Consider the following 13231-nt stretch of genomic DNA (forward strand, 5'->3'; position numbering starts at 1 on the left):
GCTCAGACCTGCCAATCTCTTGCCTGTTACACAGATCTCTCTCTCCTTCCTAATGTGTGCAATGCATTTTGGAAGTACTTTCAATACAACTCTCAGCAAGCAAGACACTCCTTCCTTCTATTTCATGCCTGCACCCTGGGTTTTTAAACTCTGGCTATCTCCCATGGAGAATATGCATTTTGATGAAAAACACTGCTTTAAAATGGTTATGTAAGTGTTTGATACAACTGTAAACAACTCCATCAGTGTTCATCAGCTAAATGCATTATCTCATCAGTCTGTTATCTGCTGAAGAGGTAACTTTTGTAAGATCTCTATTACGGTTTTATTACTCTTTAGTCAGTCCTCATTTAAATCAGCAGTTCTAACTGCAAACATGCTCCTGATTGCTTTACCTGACATTGTACAGGCACTTTTCCCCATAACTGAACTTGAATGGTTGCTCTTGACTGCAAGAGGAGCCAAGTTCTGAACATGGGCTATGGGGCTCCTTCTTGATTTTCACAGGGAGACCATGAAAAGCCACTGGAAAGAAAAAAAAAAAAAATTAAAATCCAAGCACAATATTAACAATGAGCTTTCTCAAGTAAGCTAGACACTGCTAATTAAACACATGATTAATTAAACCACTGCAATACTAAAAAGAATATAGGAAATAAACATTTCAAGTATTTATTCAGGTGTCAATTGAAAAATAGACACCACAGATCCTTCGCATTGGCTATTAGCACTTTTATTGTTTAATAGAATGATGGCCAGGATCCCATCTCATTAACAGGAAAATAACAGCCCACTTATATTTGGCTTAACTACTGTAAATGTTGTCAAAGGCAAAATACTTCCCAGGAACCAAATGTTTCTAAGTAATGTTAGTGAGGTAGCTTTTAGCTATAAATGCAACAGTAGTTTACTTCAAAGAGTGCCACACAAATGACTCCAAAATAAATTTCTCCTATGTCAGCCTCAAATACATGATCAGTAATACTTTTGTCTCACAGAACACATGAAAATTTGCAGTGAAACTTATCAAACTGGATGACTACATGTGCCTTTAGTTATAAGTAACATCTGAAAATAATACACAAGAAATGGCTTCATTAATTTTTCTCAAAAATACACAAGAAAATCCTGGTCTCACCAAATTCAATAGTAAATGTGATACAGACATTAATGTATTGTAATAATAGATGTTATTAATCGTTTTTTAAAAGGTAAAAGGAACAGAGGGAGTATGACAGAAACGCAGCATTAATTAGAAGCACAAATTGGTCTGGATTAAGAGAAAGGCCGAAGGTAAAGTCAAGGTTAACCAGCATATTAGTTTAAGCCAGCCAACTTTTCTTATTTCATACGCAACCTTTACCAAAATTAAAGCAGACAAAAATTCAAAGTTCAACAGACACACACAAATCTAAAGCAGCTAGTAGGACAAAGGACTAAAAGACAGGTATGTAACAGCTTGAAAACATACCCATCAAGTTTTAAATAAAATGCGGTTGTAAATACATTTTTGAACTCTTGAGAAGCCTAGAGTTCACAGATCAATTTTATCACCAATTTTTTATGTTGTCACCAAAAGACTGTGGTTTGAACATCACGCTCCAGCCTGACACAGACACTTGTGCCTCTGTGGAAATCTACATATGTGCATCAGTCCCTGGTAGAGATCCTCAGCACAAAATCAGGCCATTATTATATTCAATCAAGTAGCATCTTGCCCCTCCCTTTGCACCTGAACTTAGGAAAGACAATTTGTTACACATTATATATTTTCTGATACTAATGCACCTGGCATATACATGCATGTGTCCGATGGGGAGGGGGAGGTAAATGAAACGCTGTCTAAGAAGTAAGCATCAGAACTAATAAACTGATTTTTAAGTATCTGCGAGTAAGATCTGGATTTCAGATTCTCACCACAGGTTTTCTCACAGTTGGGCAATGCTCAGAGGACTCTCACAAATGGATCCTCTAGTACCCTATTACATGACAACTTCTACTACTGCCTTTCACCCAAGACATTTGCAAGAGAGCACTGTATTATTTTGCCACATACTTTCACAAAACTTGGAAGAATTGTCTCTAAAACGACTATCCAGCTATTATATTTGATGGGTAACAGTCAATCATCTAGAAAGATTATAAAGGAAAAGCAGACAGTAAAACAGGTACACAAATACATACGCACAGCACAGTAACTTAAGAAACAGAGATGAAAACTGGTGAACATCACAACACGGAAAGAACACTTTCTAAATAAAACTGCCTGGACTTGCACTAATGTAAGAGACCATACAGACTTCCTGAATAAAGATTCTCAAATTCAATAACACGTCAAAATGCAGCCCAGTCAGCTTTCCACCATAACTGCTAAGCAGGCTGTCATCCAGTAGTTTGTTTCAGGTTCTGCTAGTGAACTTCTGCTGCTGACTCTCCTTGCATGTCCTGGTCAGGTAACGCACAGCGCACATTCCATGTGTACGATGGGCCCCACAACTACAGGATGGAGGCTCCGACGGAAAGGTAGACAATCGCTCTGACTTGAATCGGAGAATTAAAACGCAACTGCAACAAGATTCTTTTTTAAAGCCAGTATCATATACTCGCACAAAGGCCCCATGCTGCTCTATTTTTTAATATTTTTTTTTTAATTTTAACTTTGCTACTTCCTTGGAGTTAATCCGTTATGAAAAATTACTTCCCTTATTTATTTTTAAATAACGGGAGTACAGAGACTCCCACACCACAGCCCTGTGCGGAGAACTGGCTGGGTATTTCATCACAGCGCTGAGAGCCTGAACGTCTGCTAACAGGCAGTTTTCCAGCTCACTGGCACAGGCACAAGTGAAAGCAGCACATTCATTTTGTGCAATTTGCTTTACCTTCCCACATGGAGTTGGTGCATGTAAAAGGCTGTTAAGTACTAAATTATTCCTTATCAAATCACCATCATCTGGAGTCATGATCAACACTAATTAAATTACTTTCACTGAACACGGCTCCAGCCTGCTGCCTCGGCTGCGAGGTACGTTTTATTTTGCTTACTGTACAGTCCTAGCAAGGTACAGGGCAGAGTGCTAGAAGGCATCTGTGCTACAGTTTTAATTAAAGTTTACCTCACCTTCCTTCCAGCTTTATAAGCAGGGTAAAGTGTATCAAATCAAGTAGGTTAACACCTTCATTTCATTTAGGGAAAGCATTACAGTCCAAAGTGATTTTATATTAGATCTTTATCTTAACTACGGCCAGAAAGATAATGTAGCTGTAAAATTTAAAGCCTTCCTCAGGCAGTCCCCTGACACAGTCACCATGCTAAGCTTTATCTGTAACTCCTTAAGTGTACACTTCTAGAGGCAGAAGAAAAAAAATAAACAGAAAACAAACAAAAAAAAAAAAAACCCTGACAAAAATACTTACTGCATTTGGATTTGGGGGGGGCTTTCTTGAAGGTTACTTGACCTTTCAAACCACATCTTTAAGTGTGGCTGAAGATGACAGACTTATTCCAACAACAAAATTTCAAATATTCAAAGCAGTTCTCGTATCATCACTGAAACCCTCTACCCATCGCCCTGCATTTTAGTGTGACACTCACTCTATAGTGCACCTATTAAAACAGATATTAAACATACACCATTTTGTTAAGCTGGATTTTGTATTATGTTTTCAATCCACTTTCTTTTGAGGAGAGCAACATTGCTTATTTATACAATCTAATTTTAGTGCAGCATACCAAGCTACCAACACATCCAAATTAACAAAATGACATTTCAAACAACCAGCTCTTCACCACTTCTTTCTTCCTGACGGCAAATTCATTTTACTTAACCCCTGAACAGTCTCAACCCTATTAAAGTTAACGGGCACTCTGCCTTAATAACGATCTTATTAAGAAGTGACCAAGGGCCAAGATTTCATCCCGAGTGATTACTTACAGATAACTACCTCCCGACTTGAAAGGCAAACAATCTTACAAGGTGTATTTAGATGGATGGCTTCAACACCTCATCTCAGCTACTGGGGAAAGTCAGGCTTATCGGTATCAGAACGGACTCAATCCACAGACCCTGCCCGGAGATCCTCTGCAGCCCCACATGCAGATAGAAGGCAAGCAGGACTGCTACCATCTGCAGCAAACTGATTAAGGTATAATACGTTACTGTATGCATATTCTCTGTGCATAAATAGATCTATATTTGCAGAAAGAGAAAGCTTGCGTGTTATATATAATGTGCTGTTGTACAGACCTAGATTTTATATAAAATAATTTCACCATGAAGTAAATTCACACAGAACTTGCAAAGGCTGAAACCTACTACCCCTCGTTTTGAAGTGCTGCTCTTCTTTGCTATCTGTCAACAGCCTAATCCCCAAATTTTGTTTCTAATAACACCCAGTTTAAGACTCAAACAAAGAACAATTTTATTAAGAACTCTGAAATTAAAGGAGGAATCTGTCTCAGAGGAGACCGATTTGTATACTTTCTAGCCTGAGAATCAGGAAATGTACCACCTCTGTACAGCTAGAACCGAATCACTTCTTTTGAGAAACGCCAGAAATGCACTGCATCAAGTATAAAAGCAATGGTTTATAGTATTTTTCAATTCAGGAGATGATTATTCAAGATGAAGAAGAAATAAGCAATATTATACATGAAATTGCAAATAATTTTTCCTTTGAGCAAAAAGTTATTTTATAATTTCCAAACTTCAGATTCCTGCCCAGAACACAAAATAAAATCCGATTTTATTTTATGAAGAAGAACTGGTTTAAACATATTTTTTTAAAGGCATGAAATATTGCTTGTAATTCAATGACACTGGCTAACAACAGGCAAACTAGACTCCACTGACCAGAGACAAAGATGTCTTTTTGTCAACACTTGTAGGGCAAGAGCATTTACTATATAGTAGAAAATCAACTGACAGCAGCAACCTTGCTTGTGCCACTGAATTCCAATGTCTCCTAATTAATACTACATTTGTATATTAAGTGCAGAGAAAAGGAAGTAACTGAGGAGTCACAGTATGTCCTGCCCTAAAAATTTCTGCTGCATGTTTTCTAAACCGCTTTTCACATTTATGCTCTCAAATCACCCTCTAAACCTGATTTCGTAAATAAACTCATCCATTTTTATGACTGAATGAAGCAACACTGTCAACATGCAATGTAAGTTTAGAGAGATTTCTTGAACACATTTGAATAGAGGGGACTTGATTTTCTTAACAGCAAGATGAAAAGACAGAGGATGTAAAAATATTTAAGTTACTGCCACAACTCCAGGTGCTAAACTGATTGAAGTGACCCAAGTTAGTACTTTGTGTCAAAAGCAAGAAAAGGCGGTCCCTGTACTGATAAAGCACTGTCACACTTTAAATCTATCTCCCAATACACACAGAAATGCACCAGGCACTTCAGATATATCAGAGTCTCTCCAAGATTCTTTTCCAGTACATTTACCTCTGCCAAGCCCTCCCCTTCCCCCAACACACAAAAATCCATTACTAAAGGGTCTAATCTCAGCTATCAGCGCAGAGTGCCTTTTATGGAGCCATTAAACCATTTCTCTTGTTTACAGTGCCTGAAGAAAGATGTGAATTATGTCTGTGACAAAACAGGCGATAACATTTCTAAACTGCTATCAAAATGCAAACTGAAATACACTTAAGGAAAGGGACCCTAATTCGTGTTTTTGCAATTTTCCTCGCTCACTATAACTTAACAGCACTCACCTGATGATTCAAACGAATTATTTATGCTGTAAGTACAACAGGTAGGCATTTTAATAAATAATTAAAAAAAACATCTACTTTCGAAAACCAACAGTTTATTGAACAGTTCATCAAGGATGGTAAAGTGCTGGTTACTTCTGAGGTGATAGTAATGACCTAGGTGCTTTTATCAGTAGACATTTTAAACAAATCCAAACACAGCATTGTAGGTTCACACGAGGCCCAAACCACTCTGTTTCTGCAACAGTTACTTACCTTTTGAACCATATATTCAGTAACAGGTATTTGGGTATCTGATGAAATGAGCTACGAAACTAATTACTTTCTATATGACCTTGCAGGTGAGACTGCCAGGCTTTCTACATATTTTCCGATAAGATTTCAAAAAATGCATATTTAACTCCTAGAACAATAGCCTTCTGCATTCTGGAGGCTATTTATTGATTATTTCTAGATCATTATGATTTGAGCTACAGACCTTTGTAGACAGCTGCACTCTGAATTTCAACAACCATTTAACAGGCATCTGATTAAAGACAATGGGATGCCAAAGTAGCATACTCTTTCCATTTCACTCCACTATACATTAAGATGAGAAATTTTACCAGTAATCTTTGGGATGCACAGGAGGAATTAGCTGAAGCAGGTACTAGAGCCAGCTGACCATTCCTTCATACTCTGGAGGTTACTGCTGCTGCAGCTGAATGCTGTACGCAGCCTAGTATAGAACCAAAAACTGAAATAAAACCACCACATTGGAGAGATGGCAGATGAGGAGAGGTAGGAGGATGGAAAGACAGTAAAGGCTGGCACCCAGGTCTTTCCAGCTAAATTGTTCCCAATGTTTTTGAACTAAAGCCTACACATACAGACCACTGCAACAGCTGAAGGCAGATGGATGACTGAGGCAAGATCTGCAATTGTTTTCACCCTAAGCAATCTCTTGCCTAGACAATGGCAAAAAACCACCCCTTTGTTTCTGACCACTGCAACAGCTGCATAGATGAGCAAGACTTGAAGACTGGGGACTGATTTAGAAGTGGCTGTACAGATTACATCTACACAGGCTCCACCAAATTCTTTGACCACTTGATCTATCAAAGTCACCTCTATCAGATCTTAGCTGAGCTCCAGTCAACTGGATTTCATCTAGGTCCTGCTCTCTGCCAGATACTGGAAGAAGCTGGTGACAAATTGGATATCTGACACACAGATGTGTATCATCACTCTGGCTTCAGAGACAATCTTGGCAGTTTATATAAAAACTGAACATAGACAAGAGAATTGAGCTTTCACTACCTCACAAAAAAAGCTGCTAGAAGGGGGGGGTGGGGGTGGGGCAGAGGGCACACACTGACACTGCAGACACTGATCATGTCAAGTAGTTTTTCAAAGACATGCATGATCTTGTTCTTACCCTCCAGTGTATGGTTGTATATTTGTATATAGAAAAATAGAACTTGCTTAAGATGCAGAATTCGGCCCTAAAGACAACTGGCCTCCATCTAGTCCCACTAAGTGGTAACAATTCATCTAAAACAGAGTCTGCATGGGTATTTGTGTGTGCACACAGAGTCACATGGCAGTAAGCATACCACATGTGCAATCACGCCTCTGCAATGATACATTATGTATGGTCAAAATACATGCAATACCATAATAAAGGGCAGTAAGCCTTTTCCTCTTCAGATGCATGTATGTAACTGGGGAGAAAATGAGGAAGCAGTATGCAGAAGGAAGGAACAAGACATAAATGTGCAAAAATGCATTCACCAACAACAAGAGGCTAGTTCTTTCATGTGGTGGCCTGACTACGCCCAGGGAAGGAAATCTGAGGATAGCTGGTATCACTGCAAATGCTCTTACCACCCCTCGCCTCAGTGCTCTTTCCCAGAAAGTGGAAGTTCATGACTGGGCAGTACTTGGCAAACCCATTAGATATGATTCTATCAATTCAGTCTTTGCCTTGGCTTCAGATCAGATCCTTCCAGCCCCTACCAGCTCAATAGATAGAAACAGCATGGGACCTCATTTTTTGGAAGCTAGTTCTGAAAGATGAGCCCAAGCACCAGCTTTCAAAGCCAACTGGCAAGAATAGAATATGTGGGCAAGATGGATCTATTTGAGAACCTTATTTAACAAAAAGAAAATACCAGCTTTGAAGTAATCTGTCACCTTTACTGGAAAATACGCAACTACAAATGCACTTTAATAACAGTTAGAACTCACTCTGCAAAATGAAGCAAATTGCTTATTTTCTTTTCCAGTCTAAAGTATACGATACCGTGCATGTCAATTAACCATCTACTTGAATACTGCATGCACGAATGCTACATAATAGTATAGTCTTTAAATCCTCAGGGGGTGGGGAGAGATGGGAGGGGTGAACAATAAAAGACAGCCCAAAATTGTGGGATTTTGTCCTTAAAGTCTGCATGGACTGTTCTCAGATAATATGGTATAAGAAGAAAAAAAATATTGATTCTGAATTTGAATTAGGAAAAAGTAGCAAGCAGGTGAAGATGAACTGCACTGAGCACTGAATTTATTCCTGTTTACCACTACAGAGCTTCAAGATGGAAAATAACAGCATTTTCCTACAAGTGATATTGGGAAATTCTGGACCTCAAAATCTGCAGTAATGCGTCCATTTTAACAAGAATTGTTAAAATAACTTTCTTTTGCTTTGGAGTAAGAGAGGTTTTTCCTTTCCTTTTCTTTTTAAAGCAAAAAGCATTACAGATTAATGACTAAAAGACAAAAACCAAGTATGGATTAAAACCAGTTTTAAATTAATTGAATCAACTGTTCATCTCTAGAGTATGTTAATTCTAAATATCCACCATAATTTCCCCTCCATTTTTACTATGATCTGAGATCAACATAAAGCCTTCGATGGTAACAGGTGAGGCCCAAAAAAAGGCTGAAGCAGAGAACAGAGACAGGTTCACTGTACCTACAGCACATCAAAGCTGCACCACTATCCATAAAGCGGGTTTATATGAGGGCGTTTGTACATGGAAGACAAAAAAGGAAGAAAAAAAACCCAGACCAACAAAATCGTCATTACAAAGCAGACACACGCCACTTCTCCACAGCACAGCTTATTCTGCCTTCTAAACATGATACTTCTGCCCCTATTCAGCAAAGAAATTGTTCTAGATGCTTCTTCACAAATGGAAATAAACATTATTCTTTAACTGAAACGTGCTTTTCTAAAGCTTGGGTGTTAAGATACTAAAAAGTTTTGCCAGTTTAGCTATTTCTGGGCAGCTAATTCAAGACCCCCCCTGCCATGACAGATGCAGCCTTCCTAAGCAATGGAGGGGTTCTCAGCCAGTGTGGAAGACAGGGCACAATATTAGAGGTTGCACCCATACAGCTTAATAATTGGTTCAGTGCTATAAATCCCTATTTTTAGTGCAAGACATCCCTTATTTGCTTGTCTGTGCAGTTGCAATTTCTGAAATATTCATTAGTTACTGAGGGTAGGTACACCTGCAGCTTTCTGATGCTGGAAATGCTGAAAGCACCACTGAGATAATTCAGATATTTGTAGCCACTTGGCTTCTCATTTAAAAGGAACGTGTCGGTTGAAATGTGAAGTCTGTGAGTATGTTCAGTATAGTAAAACCTAAAAAGCCCACCCAGAAGGGTAAGCCACCTAGCTAGAGAAGCAGGGGCACAGGGGAAGCTTTCAGTAATTATCAGTAACAGTTAACCTACTCCCTAAACCCCAAAATGAGCAATTCCAAGCAAACTTTTCAAGAGGCTACTAGTAAACACCTTGTTAGGATACTATAGGTCCTTTGGCCTAAACTGACACTGTATTAGGGCAGCTGAACTGCCACACAGTATTCTAAGACTTTCTCTACTCTTCTACCCCCAAGCAAAGGAATGGTTCGAAGTGATTTTGGTTAGCTGACCCCTCTTCTCCTCCACCCCCAAAAGATTCCAGCTTCCAGTTTTTGTCTAGAAGATATTTTCATGCAGTGGGAGCTGCAGTTACTGACATGGTTTCTTAGCCTGCGAAAGCAGCAATCTCACAGAAATGCTGTCACGGCCACTGTTTTATTGTGACTTACGTCCCCTTCATACAGTGCTCTCTCTCCTTTCCAGACAGTTACCTGTCTGGCTGTAGGAGACTCGTACTTGCAGGCAGTGGAGGGGAAAGGGCTGCCAGGGGAGCTCTGCCTCCAGGCAGAGGGAGCAAGTCCCTCCAGGGCAGGAGTTAACCTGCTGACAAATACCACGGGCACCGGGAACTCTGAAAAGAATACAAGGAAATTTGCAGAACACTGGCGGGAGGGAGAAAGGGAGGATTAAGTTAGGAGGAGCAAACTGGCTTGCTTTGATGTCTGAGGAGTAGGTGAGGCAGGAGGAAGAGCTCTCCCTCTCCCCCTGCCCCCAAAATAAACAGCAGCTTAGTGCTCTCTGGAGGAGGAAGCAGTAACCTAATAAAAATTAAGCCAGCTGGATTCTGTAGCAATTGATCTAAAACCTGTGAATAGCATAAGATGACTGTAGGAGAAAAAAGAAATCTTGAAGAATTTTTAACCCCTCTATGCTGGATCTGCAACCTCCAAGACCCCACAGAGAAACAGGGTTGCTGTTCATCTGCATTAGCTTTCAGTGTTAAAATCCTGGGAGGAGGTCGGGGCACTTGTTCCTACAGTTACTTGTAATATATGTGGCTCCAAAGGCTCCCAGGCGGAGAGTGCACGGAGAGGAGATCCACCTTTAGAGATCCTGCTAAAGAGAAAGGCTTTAATGTACAACCAAGCCTGGGAGAAAACCTAAATTGTATTCCTACCTGGGAATTACCAATAAAGTTAAACGCAAGGAGAAGAGCTGGCCACTAAATCAGGATCTGTGTGCTTTTCTGAGGACAGGATTTCCATTTGCAGCAATTTCCAAAATTTAATTTAAATTGTAAGAGGTAATGGCTAAGCACTACATAACTTCCATTACTAAAATATCCAAGTGAGATAATATCCCAGCGTTTTCCACACACATACACTTTCCACTTCATGTAAATCTGCAGTTTGACAGTTTACGTCTGGATTTTAATAGGTTTGGTAGAAACAGAATTATGAAGAAAACTTTGGAGGCTGCAACAAGAATTTTTGCCAGAAGTAACAATAAGCTTTAAGATAAACTAGTTCATATTTTTTGTATTTATTGTTTCAAAGGTATCAACAACTTGGTATCTAGGAAAGCATGCCCACAGCAGAAAACAAACAGGAACTTACTCTGCCTCATTTCCTCTCTTATGGAAGTTTCAAGTTATATCAATCTAGTTATTATTTTTTGTTCTTTTCTGCTGTATCCGTGCTAAGAGCCAACAGCCAGCTATAGATGGGAAGGCTGCTGATCTTGTACTTGCAGCTGGACAAAATGTGAAAGAAACTGGATTTAATCTCTGGTTCTGCCATTTGTTGTTCATAACCTAAACAACTGGTGTCGGAAGGCTGATTCTAGTTTGAAATAGTCTTAGGATCCTACCTTCTGAGTTTCATAAGCAGTGTGTCAGTTTGCTTCCTTGTAAAAACAGGAGTATCATCATAATAAAAGATTACTCTTAAGGATAATCATGCCTGTCAGTTAGCTACTTAGGAATATGCAAAAGCAAGAGAAGTCAATGAATAATGAAACGGACTACAGTGAGCACTCTCTAGCATAAATTAAACAACTAATTTAAAAATATTTATAATTTTTTTTATTTTAGCAACTCTCAATAATAAGCACTAAAAGAAACAAAATTGCATTTTGAGAAGATGATTTTTAATTTGATTTTGCCTTTAACAATAAAAATGTGTATACATTCATAGAACAAGTATACACTAACTCAGGGTAGCTAATGGGATTTTTGTTTACTTTCGTTCTCTAGTTTTTTGTTTACTTTTCGTACACTCCTTCAGAAGAACGAGACTGTCACTACTCTAAATACATGTGTCCTTCATGCTTCAATGTTAAGTTTTCACAAATGCCCACCAGTAAGGCAACTCTAACAGATCTAATTTATAATTCATAAGAGCAAGGCTGAAATCTAAATCTTTAGTCCACTACTAAAAACCACTGCAAAAAACTGCGGTCTCCACTGGAAAAGGTGCTGGCCATTGCACTAAGTCGACAATAAAATTCAGCTCACAAGTTTTATCACTGATTCAACAGGGAAACAAAGAAGCCATTGTCAGAAGTGGTTACCTCTAGGAACAAAGTCAGGGCTTAAATAAGTAGCCCAATATTCAAAGACTCACAGCAAAGTGCTTTCTGAAGCTGGCGGAATTTTGACCACCTGCAAACAGGCTCATGGTTCTCAGCACAGATATTTAAGGCTTCTGCCGCTACTTAAAGCATTCTTAACTGTATATGAGACTTGCAACTGAATATACATTACCAATATGCACACTGCACATTTTTTCTGAAGCCAATTGCTCCTGAAGTTGTATGACTATTTCACACATGCATGCAATCAGTAATACCGATGATTACATGGCATGTATATTTCTTACATGTGTGCATGCATATATATACATACATATACACAAAGAATATGTATACACAGAGTATACACTTTGCATATACACATACACTTGTACAAATCCAGCTCCCAGATTCTAATCCCAAATGCTTTAAACTTTCGGTCTTCACTGAATACTGACACTTTTCAAAGTCTCTTTTGTCTCCATTTATGTTAGTGCTTTGGTCATGTGCGATTTTATTTACAGATGGGTTAATAAGGAAACACTGCACTCAGTTTCAGCATGAAGACAGAGAATTAAAAAAAATAATTAAGTATTTTTGTTAGGTATACATTAGAAGCAGAACGGAAACAATATTTGAGCAAAGAGGATCAAATTAGCAAGACTGGGAATTGTTTTTGCACATGTAATTTTTCAAATGCCCTTGATGACGACTCATAATATATAAATTTAAAGACAAAAACCTGGCCAGTCAGTAACCTTCCTATTCAGTGACTGCAGGACTTGGCAGTAAATGTCACTGCTAAAAAATATTTCACTACATTAACTTACTGGCAACCACATTTGCTGAATAAGTTCATAAACAGCCACGGGAAAAAAGACAGCCAGAAATAAAGCTGCTAATGATTCACTCTTTTCTAACATGCATAATCCTCAGCTTACAGAACAAATAGATAGGAAAGAATAAAGTTATCCTTTACCAAGACAGTTCACTTCCCTATTCACCTCACCAAGGTCAAACTATAATCCAGGAACGGGTAAGACTAATGTATTGCAGACAAGGAGACCATGAAGAGTAAGTGAAAGGAAAAGAAAAGAATCCTTCTCAGGGAAAAAACTAGAGCACATCTTGAAAAAGTAATCAGTTTTCCATTTGCCAGTTTAGACTAGGTTTAGATCATTCCTAGGAGAAACACTTGATGACTTCTAAAACTCAAAAAAAAAAAAAAAAATCATTTCCGCATATTTCTCTGCTTATAAATGGCTCCACCATAATTACTTCTCAGTACTGAA

At 38.7% G+C, this 13231-nt stretch overlaps 1 protein-coding gene across 4 annotated transcripts in view; it reads right to left on the reverse strand.

Annotated features, from left to right (window-relative positions):
- ETV1 (ETS variant transcription factor 1) overlaps positions 1 to 13231 on the reverse strand; it is a 66871-nt gene that overhangs the window by 32141 nt on the left and 21499 nt on the right. For all 4 annotated transcript variants that reach the window (XM_055709106.1, XM_055709105.1, XM_027799584.2 and 1 more), the window contains one exon: positions 396 to 525. In XM_055709106.1, the coding sequence (XP_055565081.1) occupies positions 396 to 525 (130 nt within the window). The remainder of the gene's footprint in view (positions 1 to 395; positions 526 to 13231) is intronic.

This window comes from Falco cherrug, chromosome 4, assembly GCF_023634085.1.
Source record: "Falco cherrug isolate bFalChe1 chromosome 4, bFalChe1.pri, whole genome shotgun sequence".
Taxonomy (NCBI): Eukaryota; Metazoa; Chordata; class Aves; order Falconiformes; family Falconidae; genus Falco; species Falco cherrug.